Below are 25,125 nucleotides of genomic sequence, written 5' to 3'. Positions count from 1 at the left end.
GACCACCCACAACTTCTGAAGGCAAGTCTTTCCATTGCTTCCTGTCCTGCCTTATGGTAGTTTGGAAACTAGGTTGGGGATATCCCCCCTTCTTTGTGGCAACCCCTCAAATATTGGAACATTGCTATCATGCTTTTTACTAGACTAGACATACCTAATTCCTGTAACCATTCTTCGTATGTTTTAGCCTTCAGCCCCCTAATCATCTTTGTTAATCTTCTCTGCACTCTTTCCATAGTCTCAACATCTTTTTTATATTATGGCAACCAAAACTGGATGCAGTTTTCCAAGTGTGGTACTACCAAGGCATTATACCATTGGAACCGTTATCATTGGAAGGGTACACACCTGGTTGTACCCAGCAAACATTTGTCAATGGCACTGCATGAAGCTATAGAGAAGTCTTCAGCTGCAGAGTGCAGGGCTCCATCCTAGGTCCTCTGTTTAGCATATTTATAAATGACTTAGCTGAGAGATTAGAAAATATAATTACAGGCAGTTCTTGTTTAGCAACTGCCTCATTAAGCAACCATTAACAGTTGGTCATGGTGATGAAAAAAGGAATTTTATAACCGATCCTCTTATTGATGATTTTCACAGATCTGTAAAGCGAAATAAAGCTGAAGTAAGATCATAAGCACAGTGGTAGTTTCACTTAGTGACCCCTTCACGTAATGATCCAATTGTGGGTCCCAATAATGGTTGCTAAACTGTAACTACTTGTACCAAATTTGCAGACAACACAAAGACAGGAGAGGAAAGAAAGATCTTATAGGAACATATCAGAAATTGGGAGGATGTTGAGGAGAAGGAATTTGAAAACGAAGCAAAGCTCTACATTTGAGCATGGAAAATCAAACCTAGGAGTGTAAGATGAAAGAAAGCAGCCAGATAAACAGCCAGCTGCATAGGCTGGAGAAGAAGCTCAGCTGCAGCCAGTCAGTGAAATAGAGGAATTGCCACTCCTACATGATCCCAGGTCACACAGAGTTGAGCAGAGAGAGGCACAACAGCGGTTGGTGAATCTATTCATGAGAAAGCAGCCTCAACCCCCCTAATGAGGCATACCGGTCGCCACCTATTTACTTCAGCACTTGAAACCATTCATAATCCATCAATACGTGGATGCTATTAACTCTGCCTTGAATTCATTTAGACGTGTTGCCATCATCATGCCTTGCACCAATTGAAGTCAAGCTGTCATGTCTTGCAACCTTTGAAGTAAAGTTGCCTTCATTGCGCCTTGAACCTGTGGGAATAATTTTGCCTCCATCGTGCCTTGAACGCATTAAACCCAAGTTGCCTGCACTGTGCCTGGAGTCTGGAGAGCCGTGGTTGCTTTCATTGGGCATTGCAATCAGTTGTCCTGCCTGAAATCCAATGATTCACTTTTCTGTCATCTTGCCTGGGGTTCTTAGTTCACCTTGCTGGCATTATGCCCATGCCTGCACCTTTTCTTGACCCTGTTGCTTTGTCCAGTCAGCATTTTTCAGAAAGGTCACTTGAAATTAATTCTAAAAACTGCACATGCAGAGTTGGGACATGGGAAATGACTATGGGGTTGGTTGTGTGAAATAAAACATGCTTAAGCCCCTCGTGCTGTGTTGGGGGGGGACGGACAGGACCCTAGGCTTGGAAACATTATTTTAGTAGTTGAGCTGTGGTAGCGCAGTGGTTAGAATGCGGTACTGCAGGCTGCTTCTGCTGCCTACCTGCCTGCTGCCGGCAGTTCAATTCTCACCAGCTCAAGTTTGACTCAGCCTTCCATCCTTCCAAGGCTGGTAAAATGAGGACCCAGACTATTTTGGGGGGCAATATGCTGACTCTGTAAACCACTCAGACAGAGAGCTGTAAAGCACTGTGAAGCAGTTTATAAGCCTGAGTGCTATTGCTAGTATTCCTGTTATTACTGCTAATTCTCTCATGGCAAGCATAGGATGAACGGAATTCAGTGTTGGCATGTAAGGTGGAAGAGTAAAAATCTGCTTTATGCAGAGATTCATGCAGATGTGTTGAGATTGTGTCAAAGAAATAAAAAATTAAAGACAAACACTATCAGAGGACAATAGCATCCACCCATTACATCAGCAAATTCCTTGGTTAACTTGAGACATATGCTTGTAAATTTATCAAAACATTTTAGTTAAGAAAGGCTTGGGGAAGTGTCACTGAAGGAGAAAAGGCATTGCTCCAGGACTTTTCCCCCTCTTTATACGTAATTGAGTTTTTAGTCACAGGCAAAATGATTAGTATTTATTATAATTTACCAGAAAAAGAGCAAGGAAGGAACTTTCCAGATGTATATTTTGCTTTCTGAGGAGTCCTAGCCTCCCATATAAAAAGATAACAAACACAATGAAGGTCACATCTTAGTCTTTTCAGTATTATCTCATTCAGGAAAACAAAAGAGAAACAAAAATCTTTTGTTTATAAGAGGGAAATAACTTCACAGAAGTTTTCTTGGTCATGTCCTTCCTTTTTGTTCAGACATCTTGTTCCATTCTTCAACTTAGAATAGTCTGTTCCTATAGTCACTGTCATACAGACTTAGAACATAAAACTATAGGGCTGGAAGAGACCTCGGAGATCTTCTAGTCCAGCTCTCTACTCAAGGCAGGATCATAATAGTTACGTCTTTTATATTCAGGCTAATTTATACTGTATCATAATTTTTTATCCCTGTATTCTGTGGGTGCATCATAATATTTAAGAAAGAACAAAAAATAAAAAGATAATCAATAATTGATATACATCATGCTAGCCTAGCATAAGGATAAGCTATTTCTATTCTACAGTATAGCAACAAGAGCCAGTTTGGTCTAATTATTTCCTTTAAGCATGCAGAGTACAGAACAGGTAGTCCTCAATTTAGGACCACAACTGATCCCGAAATTTCTGTTGATAAGTGAGATATTTGTTAATGAGTTTTGCCCCGTTTTATGAACTTTCTTGCCACAGTTGTTAAATGAATCACTGTGGTTGTTAAGTTAGTAATATGGTTGTTAAGTGAATCTGGCTTTCCCATTGACTATGCCTGTCAGAAGATTGTAAAAGGTGATCACATGATCACATGACCCCGGAACATTGCAACATAAATATGAATCAGTTGCCAAGCATCTGAATTTTGGTCACATGACCATGGGTATATGCTGTAAAGGTCATATGTGTGAAAATCAGTCATAAGTCACTTTTTTTAGTGCTGTTGTAATTTTGAACAGTTACTAAATAAACTGTTGTAAGTTGAGGACTATTTGCATTGTAGCGTAGCACAACCAAATAAAGAGATATTACAATGTCCTAAGCTGTACATTTAGTAAACCAATATGTTAGGATTTCAACCTCTTTATCTTATAGAGTTGCATATGCTTCAACAATTATTCAAAGGTGCTTTAGACCTTGTCTTGCTATACATTAAGGTAGCCTGACTTTCTTCAAGTTTGAAGTTATCGCTTTTTTAAAAAATCCATGGTTTAACGCTATTGCAATTCTTAAAGCAGCAATATCTTTTTATTTATCAAATTTATATGCCCCCCCATCTCACCAATGGCAGCATACAATAAAGATGAGGCAGCATACAATAAAGAAATAAAACAATCAACCTTGCACTAAAAAATTAACTTTTTAAGAAAGATGCAGCAATACAAGATTTATAGTCCTTCTTACACAATATGTGTCACTATAATCACAAATGTGACACAATTTACTCCACTGATGAGTCACTCTACTCACCTGATTTTTTTCAGTGTTTAAAAAAAAAATTCTAATTGTAATGTAACTTCTGAAGAAATATTTTATAGAACTTCAATTTATCCTTCAGGCTTCATCTTTCCCTTCCTGAAGTCCCTAAAACTTGGCTAGCCTAGTAGCAGTCCCATTTCTTGGGTTAATTCTGCTGCATTGTTATTAAGATTTCAAAGGGTTTGCATTCCCCTTGAATAAGAACCACGGTGGCGCAGTGGTTAGAGTGCAGTACTGCAGACTACTTCTGCTGATCACCGGATGCCAGCAGTTTGGCAGATCAAATCTCACCAGGCTCAAGATTGACTGAGTCTTCCATCCTTCCGAGGTGGGTAAAATGAGGACCCAGATTGTTGGGAGCAATATGCTGACTTTGTAAACCGCTTAGAGAGGGCTGTAAAGCACTGTGAAGCAGTATATTAAGTCTAAGTGCTATTGCTATTCAGCCAATTCATATGATGCAGCTGCTCTCTCAGATGACCAAAGAATAAACAAATACAATAAAAGCACAGAAGAATTAGTCCTCATAAAAATCTCCTTACTGCTAGTGATGGATTTTGTAGTTTAGGGAATTTCCAGTTCTGTGGAGAAGCAGAATTAACCAATATGGAACCTGAAACAAACTACATGTGCAAAATCAAAAAGTCCATGAGAGAAAGGAAAAAGGAGAATCTGGAATTTCAACTTAAAATCTTGCAACTAGATAGGAAAACAATCCAGATCAGGGATTCCAAACACTCGGTCCATGGACCAGCACTGTGCCAGAAACCGCTCCGTGCAAACAAGCAAAGCCCATGTGTGGGATGTAGGCAGCACACAGATGGGCTTTACACCCCCTCCGGTCCACAGAAAAACCTCTCTCCACAGAACCAGTCCCTGGTGCCCAAAAAGTTGGGGGCCACGGATCTAGATAGTTTAATGAAAGAATGAAAAAACTGGAAGGAGCTAGGGACAATTTTCTTTACAGTGATTTTACACTGAATATTAGATGACAGATTAAAATCACTCTGTGTCACTGTATAGAACAAATTATATCATTGGTTCTCACTTGAGGAAGTGGGCATGTATTTCTTTATGATAATCATGTTGCTATCATAGCTCTATGACAACCAACAGGATAAACATTCCTTATTCTGATGCTTCTTCTTGACAGTAACTAACCTAGTGTACTCCAGATTTGTGACAGTTGGCATAGATATCTACATCCCCATCCTGATGCTGTGCAAATAGGATCCGACTAATTTTTATGCACTTGCACAAAATACTTTTATATCTGAGTTCTTCCAGTAAAAAAGATTTGGCAGTGATCCTATTTTTATTTAAATACTGTTAATTCAGGGATAGGCTGGCACAATAAAAATAATAAATAAAAAATAAGCAATAGTAGACAAACTTGAGCAAACAGTTTCTTTCAAGTTCAGGCATTTCTTTCCGTTCTGTTTGAAACCATAATGGCATTTCCTTTAAAATAAAATACAGCAAATCCTTTTCAAGGATTCTATTTTGCCATTGTATTTAATTGCAAAGAGAACTATGAATAGATCTGTTCTGGCAACCTTGTCTCAAGCATCAACCCCTTGGGGCACTGACTCCTCCCTTTAAGACATGTATTTTGTCAGAGTTGAAGAGCTATAAAAAGTTACTTGTTTTGTAAACCAGCATGCAGTTTAGTGTGCTTTAAATAAAGTACCAAACTGCAACAAGTCTCCATGGAAACATTTAACTCTTCACACCCTGGAAATTTGGATCAGCTTCTTCCCTTTTTAATTCTAGAAAAGAATGGCAGTGTTTACTAAAGAGGTGCTGGCAGGGCTGGTGGCTTAAGGAAGACCTTGCTTTTTCACAACTTTGTACTCCACAAAATGAGGAATCAAAAATAACCACTCATTAGAAATTCTGCTGCTGCTTAATATATTGTTCTTTGAAGGATACATTAAGGTCCAATTTCATCTCTAATTCCATTTGTAAATAAGATTCAAAAGCTAACATTTCAAAATAAAATGTAGTATAATGAAAACTGTGGCACCAAATAAGCAAATCCACCTGTTGATGATTTACTGACATCATACCAAAGTAGTAATCTACAGGCCGAATACAACTTTTTTAAACACTATTTTGTAGTCGTACAAAGTGCCTCCAGTTCACAACATGATAATTTGCTGGCAAAATATTCAATTTTCAGTAGTGCAATTTTTAGCCCCCCTCCTCATTTTGTTTGTTTGTTTGTTTGTTTTGCTAAAACAGGTGGCCTGGGACACACATGTACGCACACAGCACTATGCTTCAATTTGTCCCTCAAAACCAGGAATCTCAAAGGTCCAGAATCCAAGTTATTAAAAAAAGAAGATTGTGAGGCCTGGCTTACTTTATATTATGACAATACTAGGTGATTAGGATAATTTGGTACTGGTTTGGGATTCAATTCTTTCCCTGCTTTGTTTAATGCACTAAATTTAAAATCAGTATAGGTCCTTATGAACATTTTTATGCAATATACAATTATATCGTATTTGTTGGTTTAAAAGGCAGTAACATTGGTTAAAGATCTATAAACTAAGTCTAGAAAGAATTAAACTATTTTACCCAATTTGGCATGTGAAAAAAATGGCTATATACCTTAGTGCCTTAATATTCCTATGCATTCACACTAGATACATGCTATCTATAATTTCAGTTTAGAAACAACTTTATAAACTGGATTCACATATGTCATAATGTGATTTGTTTGGTTTTGTATTAATACACATGCATGACTACTGTTATGGCAGTTTATTCAACAAGCCACAGTTCAACACATCACAGTATGTGTAGCAACCATTAACCACAGAAAAATCACATAATTTAGTACAGTATGACAAAAACAGGATGAGAATGGATGGATCTTTAAAATTCAAGTGCAAGTCCAGAAACAATGTTATGCCACAATTACTTTCAAGCCATTTCAGCTCATATTCAGACATCCATTAATTCAGACGTTTTTCAAAACGATAACAACAATCATGCCAACATGACCCTAGCTCAGCCCCTTTCATATATGTGTGCAATGTCACAATTCATGTAGAAAAGGGGCAGAGTTTGCATTACATCCATTAAATACTGCTTTTATCATTTGATTCTTTCATGGACACTTCTTACAAAAATAAGGTTCCACATTTAGGCAAGAAAAACAAAATGCACAGGTAAAGTATATGCTCAATAGTAGTAACTGTGAGAGAGATCTTGGAGTCCTAGTGGACAATCATTTAAATATGAGCAAGCAGTGTGCTGCAGCTGCCAAAAAAGCCAACACAGTTCTAGGCTGCATAAACAGAGGAACAGAATCAAGATCACGTGAAGTGTTAATACCACTTTAGGGGACTGGAGGCTAAAACATATAAAGAACGGTTGCTGGAACTGGGTAGGTCTAGTCTGATGGAACGAAGGACTAGGGGTGACATGATAGCAGTGTTCCATTATCTCAGGGGCTGCCACAAATAAGAGGAAGCCAAGCTATTCACCAAAGCACCTGAGGGTAGGACAAGAAGCAATGGGTGGAAACTAATCAAGGAGAGAAGTAATTTAGAACTAAGGAGAAATTTCCTGACAGTTAGAACAATTAATCAGTGGAACAACTTCCCTCCAGAGGTTGTGAATGCTCCAACACTGGAAGTTTTTAAGAAGAGATTGGATAACCATTTGTCTGAAGTAGTGAGGGTTTCCTGCCTAAGCAGGGAGTTGGACTAGAAGACCTCCAAAGTCCCTTCCAACTCTGTTATTCTATTCTATTCTATTCTATTCTATTCTATTCTATTCTATTCTATTCTATTCTATTCTATTCTATTCTATTCTATTCTATTTCTATTCTATTCTATTCTACATTACTCACTTTTTTATATTTATATTTTTCTCTTTCACACTTCCCAGTAGAATAGATCTTGTTCCTTTTTAGCTTCCATCTTTACTGGCTATGAAAACTAGCAGTGGGAAATTCATAGCCATAACGTTTAGAAATCAAAAGATCATACATTGTCACATATTAGGGGCACGTGGGAAATTTTCTGGTAGAGACAGACAAATTGGCATTCGTGTTTTCAAGAAAAGGCCAGCTGCCTTTTGGCAATGGATTCTGAATTGACATGTCTACTCCTACAGAGCAAATAAATCACCAATAATAAAAGTCCTTTAAAGGACTTTGAACTTCTCCTTTGCCCTTGTGCATCCTCTGATATAACATCATTGACAGAATATTGTAGTCTAACATTAGTCAAGTAAAACCGCAACTCTCAGAATTATTTCAGTATATAAGATTTTATTGGTTTTCAGCAGTGACACAGTACTTAAACTAGACATGAGTAAGGGTCCTTGTCTAGAATCTTTAAGGCTCAATTTAGAAACAAACAAACAAACCTTTCGATGGGAGTTACCGAGTAACTATTTTGGAAACCAAAGTTAACTAATACTACATACATAAAGTAGCAATGAAATATTAACTAATGAAAATATCTACAAAATACTTCCATGTAGGCAGCATATTGAAAAGAAGGGGTTACCATTAATTATGGGTGCATCAGAGGCTTCCAGTCTATAGCATACTTTTGATATTTCATTTCAGGGGTCAAAACTTTGTTTACCTGAAAACTACTACCTTCATCCTTGCTTCATTCCTAATCCATGTAAATGCTTCCACCCATATGTTTTCCTCTGTAGTTTGTTCTGCATGCCATGAATGCCATTTACTTCCCATGTGGTTTATGGTTTAAGCTTGCAAAGATTTCACTAGCATGGGAACAAACTGAGATGGCTGGATTCCAAATATTCTGGAAGGTTTTTACACTAATATGAAACTAGCACAATTTTGGGATTAGGAAATTGTATTCTTTATAAAGACTGTCATTTGAAGAACCTTTATACAAGGATTTTATCCTAGTTTGGAACCAGCTGCATAACTAACTGAATTTAGAATTAACCATTCTGAAAGCAATCCTACCTGTGACTGTTTACTAGAAATGCTGTTTACTAGCAAAGCTCCTATGTTCTTTGCAATAATATGTGGAGTTTGTGGACAGTGTTACTGGCCCTACTGGCTTCAAAGCATCACTATTCTGTTTCTGGTGTCTTTCCATAGGCATTGTTTAGAATGTATCTTCCTTTCTCTCCCATGAGAGCTACCATGGCAACAAACTACTATGATTCACCAACTATTGGAAAAAGTCCTAGTTTCAAACATTCTAACATGTTATTCATCTCCCTATCACATTGCAGGCAGAATGGCAACTTTACCCTTAGGAATATTGGTAGCAATTGCTTAGATTTTATTTTTGGAAAAAAATAAATGTATACAACAAGTACTGAAAATATGAGTGGAATAAATGTGAGGCCAATATCTTTTACTTCCTATAGAGTGGTAATAGGGGATTCTTTCAGGGTACCCATTTGCTCAGGAAAATGATTGACATTTTTGTATTGTCCCCTTGGTCAGCTAAAGAAAGCACGGATTGGCTTAAAATGTTCTCTACCAGTCTCAGCATTATTCCGGGGTACAGAAGTCACCAGATCAGCTTCAAAGTGATTTGTGGGGAATGGAAACCTTGTAGTTTGCAAATGCTCATAAAAATTAAAGATTAATAAATTATTTCCAGTATTATATGCCTGACAGGCAACCATCAAATTAAATTAATTAAAACTAATGAGATGACAAAAACTTTCAGCTGAGACCACTCACTAACCAAAACATATTGTAAGGGAAGGAGTTAATAACATGAAATTATTTTGGGGGAGAAGGGAGATCAATAGATGGGTTTGATGCTCAGAGTGATCTTGAAATGGACCATAACAGGTTTTAAAAATTATTTATCTGTTAGATATATATATATCCTGCCTTTGGTAGAAGAACTTCAAGGTACTGTAGGAAGTACTGTCTTGATGGGAGGAAAAAAAAAATTATCATCCCATTACATATATATTTACATATGCAGACAAGTTAGACATACAAACAGAGGAATCATGCTTAAGTAAATTTCAGATTCTTTTCCATACTTAATCTATAATCTGCAGGTAAATACACTGGGTGGAGCAGTAGTATTAGCACATAACTTTAGCCTATGCAACACTATTTAGAAATAATATCCCCTGAAAACAACCAGACAAGCTTCCAAGTATTGACATTCTAGGGCTGAAGTAGTGTTACAACCCATTTTTTTCTAGTTTTTCCCCCCCAGGAAAATCTGCCCTGACTTCACAAAAGTTAACATGCTGCGTTACAGAACTTTCCAGCTACCATTAACCATAATGTCACTGCCACAAAGTAGGTGTGCCATTCATATACGTGCAGAAGGACAGAACCGAGTGCAAACAATTCGGATTTGTAAGACTTAGTTGTTACAAACCTTTTGCAAAGAACCCCAAAGCACGGCGAGGGAACAAGTCATTTGGCCAGTGTTTTCGCTGTTTAAATTCAACACTGTATTTAAATCTAAAACGTTCGGGACTGGAATTGTGTAAACCCACCGACAAATTTCACCCCCGGGCTTCAAACGAGAACGCACGGCTCTCGAAAATCTGACAATCGGGAACACGCTGCTACAGAGGCTGCCGGGTGCAGTTAGCGAGAGGGTAACGCCACACTCACCAATATCTGAATTACAGAAGGCATCCTGGGGATGAACTGGGACGCAGGTACAAGCTTCGACCAGCAGCTCAGTCAGGCTCCAGCTGCAGAGCAGCAAGAAAAGACTCAGCACCCGCCCTGACATATTTGTGCCGCGACTGCTGTTACAGTAGTAGTACCGTTCCCCTACTCCTCGGTCTCCACCCACGTGGAGAATAGTTAAGAAGTAGAGGAAGATGCTTTTTAGAGAGAAAAATGTAGTTGCAATTCGGCTTCGTCCGGACGCTCCTTCCCCTGTTTGGCGAGGCGAGCGAGCGCGCGCTGAAATGGAGCAAGACTTTTTTTTTTTTTTGCACGGTTTCTCTCCTATGAAAAGTGCAGCCTCGACTTTCCTCTCCGCGCGTTTGACGCTCCCCAGCCAACTCTCGTGCGCGCCTCTGCGTTCTTTGGCGGCTGCGGGGAGTTATAGCCTTGAGCGCGCCCCACACGGCTATTGGGGTGCCGCCTCCTGGACCAATCGGAGCCCCGCATTACCTCATTCCTCAGGAAAGGGGAGAGGCTACCCAAAAAAAAAAAAAACTGGTTGGAGGCGGGGTCGTACCAAGGGATTCAGTTCCATATAGGGAATAATCTGTATTCTCTGTATTCTCTGTATGTGGCAGTTGGGGCTAACAAGCAGGATTTCTGTTGACAGTTACTAAAGGGGAACAGGAAGGACAAGTAGAGACTAGACTGTGGCAGGGATGATGAAGAACGTTAGAGAAAGCTTTGATAAATATATGCAGGAGAAAGAAACCAGTAACTACTGCTGGTCCTGTTGTCTATTTTTTTTAATCTATACATTCAAATATTAATATTCCTCAACTTCACAGCAGTTTACACTTTCAAATATTGCCATGCAGATTTTGGTCTAAAAAATTACCACACAAAATGAAAAAAAAAGGGGGGGGGAGGAAAAGCAAGAATCATCTGTAGAGCTGAAAAGTCTTATTCCTTGTTGATAGTGTTTTATTGTCTATCCTGAATGGAAAAGCTAAAAATGAATCAGATGGGGAAATAGTTGGTTTCCCGGCTGAGCTAAAGGATGGCTCTTTACTAAGATGGTTGAATGAAAAGTAATGCCTTCACTCCATATCTTTAGTTTAAATGAAGTAAAATAAGAGTACTTTAATAAATGAAATAGAAATACTCCTTGAAATAAGCTTTTTTGTTACCTGTATTTCTTCCACTGCACAATCACCAGCATTCACTACATATTCCTGCCAATGATGGACAAGTTCTTAAAAACACCATGAAAGAACGTCATGTTTTTGTCTCTTCAATCAGATCCTGACTGTCCTTTTCATCTCTTTATTTCACTCAAATAAGATGCCCATAAAAAATGCCTTCAATTTGGAGAAAAGGTGGAAGTCACATAGTGCCAAATCTGAATGGTATAGGAGAGATTTAAGGTGGTGAGATTCAAGTTTTCAATTCCCTCTTGACTGCCTCATGCAGCCTACCATTGACATGTTAAAGAAAAATCCTTTTTTTTTTTTTTTTGCTTCTGAACCCTGTTTCAAAGTTTTGAACGTTGCAGTGTAGCTCTCTTGAGTTGGTGGTAGCATCATCGTCCAGAAAAATCAATACCAATAAAACTACCTGCATCCACAAAAAATCAGTGATCTTAAGCGGTCTTTCCAAAGCCTAGGTTTTGCTATTTTTTTCAAGCGATAAAACCTTGTGATGATATTTTATGGGCTAGCATTTCATTTTTGGTAATAATAGTGATCTCATATTTTGTTGTCTGTCATGTTGCTGCAAAGAAATTTCTCGCCTTCATTCTCATTGCATGACACAATTTGCCTGAAAATTTCAATTCCATCTATGTGCAAGGAATCAATTGCAAAACACTTCTAAACTTGAAAAATGTTAGTAAGGTGATCTGACAAGCCAATCTTAATAATCTCCCTTTGACTAATCTGTTCATCAATTTTTCTCATGTGAAACTCATTGGCTACTGTCAGGTTGTCACGGGTTGATCACACAAATCAGTACATCATTTTTATACTTTTTGGTCCAATAACAGTATTCCCATAAGCTGTCATTGACAACCCACAATCGGTCATCAGTTTCATTTGGTGAGACTTTTTCTGCAATCAAAAATCAATTATGTATATTCCATAAAATTCAACTGATGAGTTCTCTCTGTAGGCTTTCATTTCACAAACAACAACACAAAACTTTTCTTACAACAACTTCATACTAACTGAAATGAAAGCACACAAAGAACCCATCCAACATTCTAGCTTGTAAGTGCAGGTAATCCTTATCTTACAACAGTTCATTTAGTGACTGTTTGAAGTTACAACAGCACTGGAAAAGGTGACATGACCATTTTTCACACTTACAACCATTGAGGCATCTCCATGGTCACATGATCAAAATTTATTGGGAACTGACTCATATTTACGATGGCTGCAATATCCCAGGGTCATGTGATCCCCTTTTGCAAACTTCTGACAAAGAAAGTCAAGGAGGAAAGCCACATTCACTTAACAATTGCAGGTACTCACTTAACAATCATGGCAAGCGAGGTCATAAAATGGGGCAAAACCTACTTAACAAATGTCTCACTTAGCAACAGAATTTTTTTCTGTTGGGCTTAATTGTGGTTGTAAATCAAGGACTACCTATACTGCCATGAGTTGGTGACTTGTAACATTGGAGACATTATTTTTTATTCAACCTTTGTGTGTACGTATACAGTAGTTAGGGAATTATTATGTTGTACGTACCAGTACTATAGAGGAAGGCTCACTACTGGAAAACAATTTGCCTCCAGTACCATTTGAGGTTGCCCTCATCTGATCCCAGAAGAGATGAGATGCTCTTCTGTTCTTATAATTGAAATGAACATCCCAGAAGTGCAATGGTAGTTTCTGGAAGAGAAATAACTTCCCCAAGAATTTAAATGATAAATGGAGGGCTGTAATGACAATCTCAGAAACCAAAAAACCCACTGAAAATAGAGAAAAGCTCCTGTGACTGGAATTATTAGGGATAAAACTGCAGTCATTAGAGATCCAAGCCCAGAATTTTATTCCCAGGGTCCATTGTTCTACTTTCAACAGCCACATTTCAGTCTTAAGGTTGGGTTTTGGTTTTTCCCCCCCTCATGTTCAGTAGCAGGAGCTGCCAGTCCAATCCAAAAAGCCTGTGCCATTACCAAACAGATGCCCTTGGGAAGCTTGACTGTTGATAAAGTAGCTGCCATAGTGATCATGCTAGACTTACAACATCTATTTATTGGTGGGCAAATTAATGCTTCCCATCTCTCCATCACTTTCTTTTGTTGCTTTCTATATACAAATAGATATGTATTCATACAGCAGTGTCTGGAGTGAGGAGGCTATAATAATTGATTGAGTCTGATGAAAACAGCATCCCACTGTAAAAACACAAACCTCACCTCTTTTGTATGTGTATCGTGTCTTTACACACAAATCCAAAAGGGGTAGAGTTCATGGCTCAACTGCACAAGCATTTTGATTAAAGTGGCTGAAACCAATGAATGTCCATGCATCTAGACATGCATGCCAGAATAGCAGCCACCAAATAATTTTATTTTCTAAGGTTGCCTACATAGGCCACAAGTACATTATTGGAAATAAAGATGATGCTAGAGATCTAGAGTTTGCTCTGCAGCATGTTATTTATCCCATTTATTTTCTAAATTGAAAGACTAAGAGGAAAAAAAAGTTAGCTGGGATAGAAAGTCAGAAGCACAGGAAAAAAGTCTGTAGACCTACAGGCACTAGTTTACTTATCCTTGTAAGGGGTGTCAAACTCGATTTCATTGATGGCCGCATCAGGGTTGTGTTTGACCTTGGGGCTGGGGAGGGCGTGGCCAGCTCGACGTCACTCGTGTGATCAAATGCCACTTTTGCTAGTAGTTTGTTTTGCTAGCACTCTGACAGCAAAAATGGAGCTCAGGAGGGCCACTCAAGCACCATTTTTGCTGGTAGAGGGCTTCAGGAGACCGTCACAGCTGAAAATGAAGTCCAGGAGGCTCCTCACAAGCTCCATTTTTCCTGGCAGAGGCACTGCAGGCCAGTCCTTTGCTGTTTCCAGATGGCCACCCTGGCCAGATCTAAGCAACCCTCAGGCTGGATGCAACCCCCAGAACTTGAGTTTGAAACCCCTGTTCTAGACTGACCACTGTCCAAAAATGGATTTCGGGGGAACATCACACTGAAATTTAGAAATACCAAAAAGAAAAAAGAAATTAAATAATAAATAGTAAACATAGAACCAACCAAGGATATGAGAATTGCTGTCAATAATGAGACACTTAAAAATATTTCAATCTAATACTAGAAGAAATATAATGCCTTTGAAAGGTATTATAAGGTGGAGGTCACTACCATAAAAGGCTCTTTTCCACTATTGCTGGTCAAGCCCGTAATCTGATAATCTTAATACATGACCTGGTAGAAAAGAAGATGCTTCAAGTATGTACAATATTTAGAGGTACCTGCTACCACTGAGGAGTAACTTCATGAGTAAATATGGTTCAGATTGTAAACTAAAAATAGCATTGTGTGAATGAAGCATACTGATGGTATTTTATTTTTGTCTCAACTTTTATGAAAAGAGGTATATATGATGATTTTATAACCATTTAATTATATGTTTCCTCAAGAATTTAAAAAATTGTAATGTAGTGGAGATGGATAGAATTTTATTTGACATTATTTCTACAATCCTATTACAATACTGCAACTCAAAGAGTGCCTTGAGAATAAAGTTCAACAATAGAAACAATATGTATTTGTGCTCATATATTCACTTTAAATAGTTATAAACAAGTTCTTAGTCTGAGGTGGTGAAAAAGAATTTCCATTTCAAGTGTTTATTTTGTATTTTAAGAAAAAATTATTTCATCCATAGCAATCTGCTACTGGAAAAATGAGTGGCATGTTTCCCTCACATTGAAAAAAATATTTATAGGATTCTGAGTTAAGTAATCATTCATACATTAAATATAAAGTTTCTTGGTCACTCTGAGTGACTAAAGTAAAGTGTTTAAAACTAAGTTTGGAAAAAGCCCTATCATATCTCTATAGGCACTTCCAAGTAGCATACTCGGTTTCTAGCAACTACAATACTCAATGCAATTTATAAAGAGATTTTCTTTGTGTCCTTTTGCTTTATTTCTCTCTGCAACTATAAAATAGGAACGGAATCACGTCAAAGGGAGTTGTAGCATGCAAGATCTTACAAGATAATATTATTGCCCTGGAAAAACAATGGGAACTATTAACATCATTAGATCATTACCTAGGACCTTGATGGCGAACCTACGGCACTTGTGCCTGAAGTAGCACACGGAGCCATATTGCCTGGCACTCACCCGTTCCTTTTCCAGGTTTCTGGTGCACATGCACACGCGACGATCAGCTGGCCTTTGTGCTTGCAGCAGTGCCAGAAACCAGAAGAGCTGGTCTTCCATTTTCCAGCTTGAGCATGTGTGCTGGTTAGCTGATTGGCACATGCGCAGCAGTAATCAGAAGACTTGCTTGCCAGCGCACATGCGTGCGCGCCGGAAACCAGAAGTACCTTATCCGGTGCACACATGTCCCCTGGGCAGCTCTTCTTCTTAGTTGCGGCCTTGACGAGTCCGAGCACATGCACGAAGTGCTCCCTGTTTGGCACTTGGTGTCACGTGCACATATGTGGGCTCCTTTTTTGTCACTCTGTGCCGAAAAGGTTCGCCATCACTGACCTAGGATTTCAAATTTCCATCACAGAACTTTACAAGACTAAGTTATTTCCAGAGCTTAGACTTGCTTTCTTCTACTTTAAGATTCGTTCCAGGCTCAATTTTTTCTGAACTGAAACTGAACTGAAAGAGCTGAAACACTTTCTTTTTACCATCTTCTTAGCCCCATCAAGCCTAGAACTGAACCCACTTTGATCAATTTCCAGATTAGATTATAAGAAAATGTCTTCTACAAAGTAGTAAATTTACCCATTGATGGAATTTTTGTCTTTCCATCTCCCAATTCTTGAGTTTAAGCCAACAATTACTGTATTCTCTCAACCATTACAGAAATTCAGTATCCCTCCCCAAGCATCTTTGTGCATGCATTGTTTATAGTTTATCATCCCTCACACACTTTCCCCTTTAAGCCTGCTGCTATTAATAACATATAATCGTATGATCATGATTACAGCTATTGGGAAAAATACCCAGCTATAAAATTGCCAACAGACTATCATTCCACCTTCACAAGTCACAGGGGTCTTTTATTGCAGCTTTCAGTGTATTTGTTTATATTTTTTACAATTGTCCTTCCCTCACATCACTTCTCTCATAGCAATCTCAGAGTTTTCTCCCCAAACCTCCAAATAAATGTGCAACACCCCTGATCCACCAAACAAAAAAGCATTAAAAAAAACCCTCACGATTGAAAAGTGGAAATGTTAATGGTATAGAGTGTTCAATGACATTATGTTAGCATATATTAGTTTATGGTACTCTTCCAAAACATTTATGTACGCTGATTTCAGATATCCTATATCTCAACATTGATATGCTTTGATCTGTAGCTGTCAAGTGTTTCAGCTGATACACACATAAAACTGACATTATTTTAATGATATACAGTGATTGGCACTAGCCACGGAATCATACGATCCTTTCACTTTAGCTTGTCTTTATCCGTGCAGCAAATCTCTCTTTTATTGTTTGTTCTGATATCTTCATCTAGTTTAATATTAGTTTTAAATCCTAGCCAAATTGAAATGCCATGGTTAGCTGTCAACACATTTAAACACTGAATTGAAGCTAAAATATGAGTGGAAAAATTGCTTCAAAGATAAGGAGAACTGTGATGAGATTGCAAACAAGTCCATCCTAATTATAGTTATTTCTCTGCTATTGATTTGATTCATGTTTACTTATATTTTTACAGATGCTACAAATAATATTTTAGGGTTAACAGACTATATCATTTCATCTATCCTGGATATTTCTCCAGAAATTAAAAATAATGTTAACTGTGGTCCCAAAATGTTAGCATTATCCCTGTACCAATTCTAAAACATTGATGTCCTAATATGGGAGAGTTTAGCAAAAAATCTACACCACAACTTTATGATTCCTCCCTCTACTTTGGTTATGCACTGTTTTAGCAATTCATGCAAACCAACTTTATCTTGTCTCTGTACTATTTTGAGAGGACATAACATAATCACACCTGGAAGCAAAGTTTCCCACTGAAAAGATTTCACTTCCTAAATCAGTTTGAAATCTGTTTAAGTATTATGCTAGAGGGCACTGTGTTGCAAGAGACTGGCCTGGGGGGGAGGGACAGTTGAAGAGAAGAAATGCTCACCACTTGGAACAATTAAAAATTCTGTTTCTATGGGTGGGGTTCTCAGTTACTCATGATGTCTGTTTTTGCTAAATTCCAGATCAGATTGTCCCTAAACCACCTGTCATAACCTCAGTCAGTTCTATTTAGATGGCTTTTTCCGACTCTAGTTCATAGTGTGGAAGACCTGAAATCAGTTCCCAAAAGATGAATTTACTCACCTTAGCACACAGGATACTATTATACAATTTTAAATTGGGATATCAAAAATATCACAGGAGTTCTGGGATCTAAAGAAAAGTCTAATGTTTAGTGGATTATTTGTTTGTTTGTTTGTTTGTTTGTTTGTTTATGTAAAGGAACCCAGCTCTTTGCTAAGGAACAGATGTTTTATCATGTTTTATGCCTTTGGAGAAAATTTTTATCCATGTGTTTTCATATCACAGCTGCTCTCTTTCCATTTTTCTTCATCGGTACATATGTGCATCATTTTATTTCCATCATGTGTCTTGTGTGACACAGAATTATCATGTTGACAGGGATTTCCTGGAGATATCAGACATCATTAGATCTATTTGAAATCTACATGCTTTATGGCAGGGGTGTCAAACTCGTATCGTCACGAAGTCCTCACATGACGTATCGTGACCTTTTTCCCCTTCGTTAAACCGAACATGGGCGTGGCCAGCACGTGACGCATCTGGCCCAGGGATTGTGAGTTTGACACCCCTGCTTTATGGGATATATCCTTTAGTAAGGATTAGTCAGAAAGGGGATGCTGGTGGTGGTAGGGAAACACAGAGGGGAATCCTGGAAAAGGGAAGAAACCCAATTCATTTATATTTAAATATATAATGTATATATGAAGGAATATATGAAATAAATGAATGACTGCATACTGTATTATATTTTACACCGTATTACCAAATTCACACCCAGCAAAACCTTGAGTCTGTCTATCTTGCATGCTTTTACTAGTGCTGCAAAAGAAGCATTTCGTTAGCTAAACTCTTTTTTTCTCCTGATAAAGCTGTGGATCTCCTGTGGCCTCACACTGTGTCTTGGAATATGAATCCCTCGATAACAGTTTCAGGCCACATTAAAAAGAAGCAATACCATTAGCTGTTACTTTTACTTTACTTTACTTTACTTTTATTTGATTTATATACCGCCCTGCTCCCGAAGGACTCAGGGCGGTGAACAGCCAACAATAAAATACATACATACAAAATTTAAAAAGCAGAAATAAAATCGAATTAAATAGTTTGGCCCAGACAAATTAAAAACCCCAATCAATTTAAAACAAATTAAACTTTGAATATTAAAAATATTAAAAATTATTTTAAAAAGGGAGAAAGTTAGGCCAGGCCTGCCTGGTGGAATAAAAAGGTCTTAAAAGCACGGTGGAAGGTGTGCAGATCCGGGATCCTCCGTATCTCCGGGGGGAGCTCATTCCAGATAGTAGGTGCCCCCACAGAGAAGGCTCTCCCCCTGGGGGCCGCCAGTCGACATTGTTTGGCCGACGGCACCCGGAGGAGCCCCTCTCTATGAGAGAGTACCAGCTGGTGGGAGGCTATTGATGGTAGTAGGCGGTCCTGCAAGTACCGAGGTCCTAAGCCATGGAGCGCTTTACAGGTGGTGACCAAAACCTTGAAGCGCACCCGGAAGACCACCGGGAGCCAGTGCAGCTCACGCAGGAGGGGTGTTACATGGGAACGCCATGTCGCTCCCATTACCACCTGCGCGGCCGCACTCTGCGCCAGTTGGAGCCTCCGGGTGCTCCTCAAGGGGAGCCCCATGTAGAGAGCGTTACAATAGTCCAGGCGGGAGGTGACGAGGGCATGAGTGACCATGCGTAAGGAGTCCCGATCCAGAAAGGGACGCAACTGGCGGATCAGGCGAACCTGATGAAAAATCCTCCCGGTCACGGCTGTCAGTGCTCTTCTAAAGACAGCCGTGAATCCAGGAGGACGCCCAAGTTGCGCGCCCTCTCTGTGGGGGCCAGTGATTTTCCCCCAATAGTCAGTGATGGCACCAGCTGACTATATCGGGACATTGGAAACCACAGCCACTTGGTCTTGGATGGGTTGAGCCTGAGCCTATTCCTCCCCATCTAAATCCGCACGGCCGAGAGGCGAAAGGACTGACCCTTGCGGCACTCCACATATGAGGGGCCTCGGGGTTGACCTCTGCCCCCCTGTCAACACAGACTGAGACCAGTCAGAGAGAAAGGAGGAGAACCATTGCAACACAGTGCCTCCCACCCCTAACTCTTCCAACCAGTGCAGCATGATACTATGGTCGATGGTATCAAAAGCCGCTGAGAGATCCAACAGAACCAGGACAGAGGAGCACCCCCTGTCCCGAGCCCTCCAGGGTTCATCTACCAACGTAACCAATGCCGTTTCTGTGCTGTACCTGGGCCTGAAGCCCGACTGGAATGGATCCAGATACGTCGTTTCATCCAGGTGCTGGGGTAACTGTTGCGCAACCACACTCTCAACAACCTTCGCCACAAAGCAAAGGTTGGAGACCGGACAATAGTTTACCAACATTGCCGGGTCCAGGGAAGGCTTCTTAAGGAGAGGCCTCACCACCGCCTCTTTCAAGGTGGCGGGAAAGTCACCCTCACCCAACGAAGCATTTATAATCCCCTGGAGCCAGCCTCATGTCACTTCCCGGGAAGCCAGCACTAACCAGGAAGGACACGGGTCCAATAAACAAGTGGTCGCGTTCAGTCTACCCAGAATCCTGTCCATGTCCTCAGGGGTCACAGGATCAAACTCATCCCAGATAACATTCTCAAGACCTGCCCCAGTCCCTCCCCCGAGACTACCCAGTCGGAGTCCAGATCTTCCCGAATCTGAGTGATTTTGTCATACAGATACTGAGCAAAATCTTCGGCTCTACCCTCCAAGGGGTCCCCCCACGCTTCCTGGTGGAGCAGGGAGCGGGTCACCCTAAAGAGGGCGGCCGGGCAAAAAGAGCAGCAAAATAACTACATTTCGCTGCTTTTATCACCACTAGGTAATTCCTAATATGGGATCTTACTAGTGTCCGGTCAGATTCAGAAAGACTGGCCCTCCAACTACTCTCTAGGCGTCTTTTCCGGTGCTTCAACTCCCTCAGCTCCTTGGTAAACCAAGGAGCCAATTGAGATCAGCGCCGGGTCAGAGGCCACAAAGGCACGACCCGATCCAGAGCTCCAGCGGCCACCCTATCCCAGGCGGCCACTAGGTCTCCAGTCGAGGCGTGTGCCAGATCCTCAGGAAATGGCCCAAGCTCCATCTGGAACCTGTCAGGTTCCATCAGGCGCCTGGGGCGGAACGATCTTACCGGCTCTGCCTCCCTGCAGTGGGGTGCAGCGGTTCGAAGGTCGAGACGAAGGAGTTACATTTACACAAAAGTCTAATTTTCTGAATTTTACAAGATAGCTTTTCTGAGACTTTAGAATGCATGTGAGCTATAATTTATATGCAGTTACAAAAGCTGATGATAAATGCCTTCTCTGTACTGGTATTCTTCATAAGTTATGCTCTGGAAGAAAATTGCTTCTATGGCTAATTCTCACTCTTCTGCTAATTTGTAAAATTTCAACGATCTCTCAACCTGTGAAGTTAGAGAATCACTGAGTCACTTTCTAATCTACATGTCAGAAGCAGGTGAAATTCCACAACAATGTCTAGTATTACATATTATTTCTTTGTTTTCAATCTTTGTATATTTGCAACGAGTAAAACCCTTTTCTTCCTATAGATCTGCAATTGGTGGTCCTGATTGTCTTGTAGCCCATTTGTCACCAGAAGTCCAGCAACTCCAACACCTAGTGCAGTCCTTGTTAACCTGGACAAAGACAGATCCAGTATGGGTTTTTGTAAATTATATCTTACTATATTGCTTATGGGATTGGGAGTGGCTCCTCTGATGAGACCTGTCCAGTATGGTTGAACTGCTGACATGGTTCTGATCTTCTTCAGAGCACACAAGCTCCATAACCATGTCATGATAATGACTTTGGGGGAGGGTTTCAAGATTTATCATTATCTTTAAGGAGAGGGGGCAACGTTTAGAAATCTGGTTTCTTCTTCTTTTTTTACTATGTTTCTGACATAAATCCACACTATAAATAGCCTTTAAGGAAAATACATTTGATGTAAAATCTAATTTAGCTATATTTTTTCTGGTTTCAGTGGAATATTTCATAATCATTCTGTGAAGAGGGAGAAATGATCTAAGGATTGTAGGTGGGGAATATGTGCATCAGCTATTAAATGAGATACAGAAAACTATTGAGCTACTTGGACATCTAGTGTGACAATTGGGCAAATAGAGGAAAGGGAGGAGAAGGAAATGCCAGAGAGGGAACTGGCATGTTTGGGTTTCTAACAGCTTGGTATCCTGGAAGTGAACATTGGGATTAGAGCTGTGTGCCATATAATTTAAATACTCTTTCCGTTATGCTGCATCCATATATAAATGTCAACAAACTCCCCAAAGTAATGATACTAGTCAGAGAGCTGGTCATATCACTCTCCCTTTTATTTATTTTTTTCACATTTATTTAATATTGGAAGAGCTAGTTTAATATTAAAGCATTCAAAATGCATTAAAGACTTCAGTAATTTATTTATTATAAAACAAACAGATTTTAGATAAATCAGATATGGTACTTCAGAAAGGCTATGAAAAGTAGAATTCCTGGAGGCTTTACATCTGGAATAAACAAGGGTTAGGGTGGTTAAAAGTTGATGATTTGTTTTCCTTTTCATTCCTTTGTGTGAATAACCTTTGCCTTACAAATCTATTGAAATTAAAATGCCTGAAATGCTTCGTATTTTAAAGAGTACTTCCAAACAACTCATTGGCATTGGATTTGCTGATGAAATTTATGAGAAGGCATAGCTTCAGTTGAAGCTGTATCTTACAAAAACATCTTGAAATAAATGTCTCCTATGTTATGAAGAAAAAGGTTTCAAAGACTTTTGAAGGAGCACATGTATCTTCCATAATATATTCAGTATGTGACATAGATAGATGATGGATGGATGGATGGATGGATGGATGGATGGATGGATGGATGACAGACAGGCAGACAGACAGACAGACAGACAGATAATCTTATAAACTTATTATTATAAGATCAAAATATATCCAGCCAACAGATATCCAAGTGTTACAAAGTAGTTTCCATTCATGCCAGAAAGGACACCATAAAACGTAGGAAAAGCCCAAGGTTTATGGAAGCACATACATGCTATACATTCATGTACAAATATACACAACACACAATCCTTAAAGTAAAATACTGTAAGGAAAAATGGAACCCAATGCAATCCAATTAGAATTGAGTGTTCTCAGTAGTGAGTACAAATGCTGGTCATTATTGAAAAGGCTGGGAAGTAGAAGGCTACGGGTACTTTCATGCCAGTTTTTTTTATCTACTTCAGAATCATCTCCAAACCTAATCAATATGATAGTGACATCTGGTTTGGGAAGCTGAGTAAATTTGCTTTTCATTCTATACTATTTTATTGGAAACAGGGATGTGCAAAACCAACCTATGCACTAAATACCTGGCTTGGAATGACTCATGTCTGAAGCAAAATATGCACAATGCAGATAGCTTGATCTATGCATGGTATGTAACAGAGCTGGTTAGTTTCAGTTAAATGGTTAGGGAGAACAAGGAAAAAAGCCAAGTATAGTAACAGTTCAGGAAACAGAGGTGAAGGAAGGCCCTGGAAAGATGAAAGGATAAGTGAGTTAGTGGAATAGAGATAGTCTCCATTTAGCAAGTAGCTCAGATAGTTACCATTTGCAAATATAAATAATGCTAATTATAAATGCTAATAAATGGCAATAAAAGAAATTCTGACCAATGTGCATATTTGAATCTGTGCCTAACAACAATACATGGCAGAATAAGAATAATACTGGTTCATCTAAAACTAATTGAATTTTATTTTCACAGTATCTCTCTCTTTCTCTCCCCCCCCCTCTCTCTCTCACACACACACACATTTTCTCGCTCTCACTGTCTCTCTCCTTCACTTTATCCAACTAAAATGTACCCAAGTATTGAAATTAGTTGCCATTCATGCCAGAAAAGGTATCACAACACAATCCCACAAATAAACATTTACATCTTAATGACCATTTTTCTGAACTAAATGCGGTTGCTAAACAAGGACAGTACCTGTATGGACTCTGTACTGAATTATTACAATTACAATGGTTTCAAGTTAGTTATACATTAGTATATTCTTAGTAGCTGAAGATAGAAAATGAAGGCATTGGCAAAATGGTCTAGACCAGTGGGATGCCATACTGGGACATCAGTGACAGTTGATTGGAGGGAGAAAAGGCATTGGGAAGATCAAGAATAAGTGAGGCAGTGGGAAATGCCATACTAGGAGCTACTTGAGGGAAAAAAGAAAGAGAACTGTGTGCAATAGCCTCAGTCTATTCTCTCTGTTCAGAGTGTTTCCTTCAGAGCAACTGAAGTATGCTGTGTTTTGATTCTGGAAAACCATGACTGTTTCAAAATGATTTGACAGACTATAGTGGCTATATGTTATTGCACTTTTTTATTGAGCAGAAAAGAAAGAATGAGCACTGGTTTCCTGTGGTGTTCTTTGTGTTTCAAGAGAGGTTAGTTTCAAACTGAGGAACTGAAGGATATACCAGGGGTGTCATACTGGCGGCCCACAGGCTGATGGGTGACACGTAGGCCACTCCCACCCTAGCATCGTGAAATATCATGTGATGCAGGGGTGGATTCTACTTACTACCGGTTTGCAGCAGGGCCGCGCACGCACACTTGCTTCGCTCTTGAATGTGTGCGTTCTGTGCAAGCGTAGATGCTTCTGCGCATGCACAGAAGCATTTTGATGACGTCGGGGTTGGTGGGTGGGTAAAACCACCAGTTTTACTTACCGGTTCTATAGAACCTGTGCAAACCGGGGGAACCTACCACTGATGTGATGGCAATGTGACATGGTGAGTTTGACACCTGCGATATAGCCCATAGTGGTGTGGAAGTATCTAGAGAGAATGAAATTGATTACCCACAAAAAGAACATGAGCATAATGGAGTAAAACAATGAACAAAAGTTCAGTAATATGTTGCAGACCCCTTTTATCCAGAAAAAAGATTCAATTTCAGTTTCATGAGCCAGATGTTTTCCACTTTCAAACATAGCATTGTCCAGTTACAAAACAGCTAATAACTTTTTAGTAACTGGGAAAAAAATTCCTTTCTTCTTCCCTTTTCTGTTTTTGTTTCTTTGTTTCTTTTTTCACACTAGTTTAAATATTTAATACGCCTTCTATGAATATTCATGAACAAAGTAGTGTTAAATTGCTATAACTTTTTGCTTTTGCTTTTTTATATAAAAAGTGCACAAAAGTGCTGTTTCAATTTAGATCTCTAGTCAATAT

The 25,125-nt window shown here is 39.3% G+C and overlaps 2 protein-coding genes across 2 annotated transcripts in view; one reads left to right on the top strand and one right to left on the bottom strand.

Moving 5' to 3' along the window:
* The window catches only part of TIMP3 (TIMP metallopeptidase inhibitor 3), a 41,360-nt gene extending 30,597 nt beyond the window's left edge, over window positions 1–10,763 (bottom strand). Inside the window, exon 1 of the mRNA XM_034403832.3 lies at window positions 10,346–10,763. Within this exon, the coding sequence (XP_034259723.1) occupies window positions 10,346–10,469 (124 nt within the window). The 5' untranslated portion in view covers window positions 10,470–10,763. The remainder of the gene's footprint in view (window positions 1–10,345) is intronic.
* SYN3 (synapsin III) overlaps window positions 1–25,125 on the top strand; it is a 205,045-nt gene that overhangs the window by 87,158 nt on the left and 92,762 nt on the right. The gene's annotated exons all lie outside the window — the stretch shown is intronic.

The sequence above is a fragment of the Pantherophis guttatus genome, chromosome 7 (assembly GCF_059756535.1).
Source record: "Pantherophis guttatus breed Tessera chromosome 7, ASM5975653v1, whole genome shotgun sequence".
NCBI classification, from domain to species: domain Eukaryota; kingdom Metazoa; phylum Chordata; class Lepidosauria; order Squamata; family Colubridae; genus Pantherophis; species Pantherophis guttatus.
Note: the sequence above shows the minus strand (reverse complement) of the source record. Positions and strands in the feature narration are given on the sequence as shown.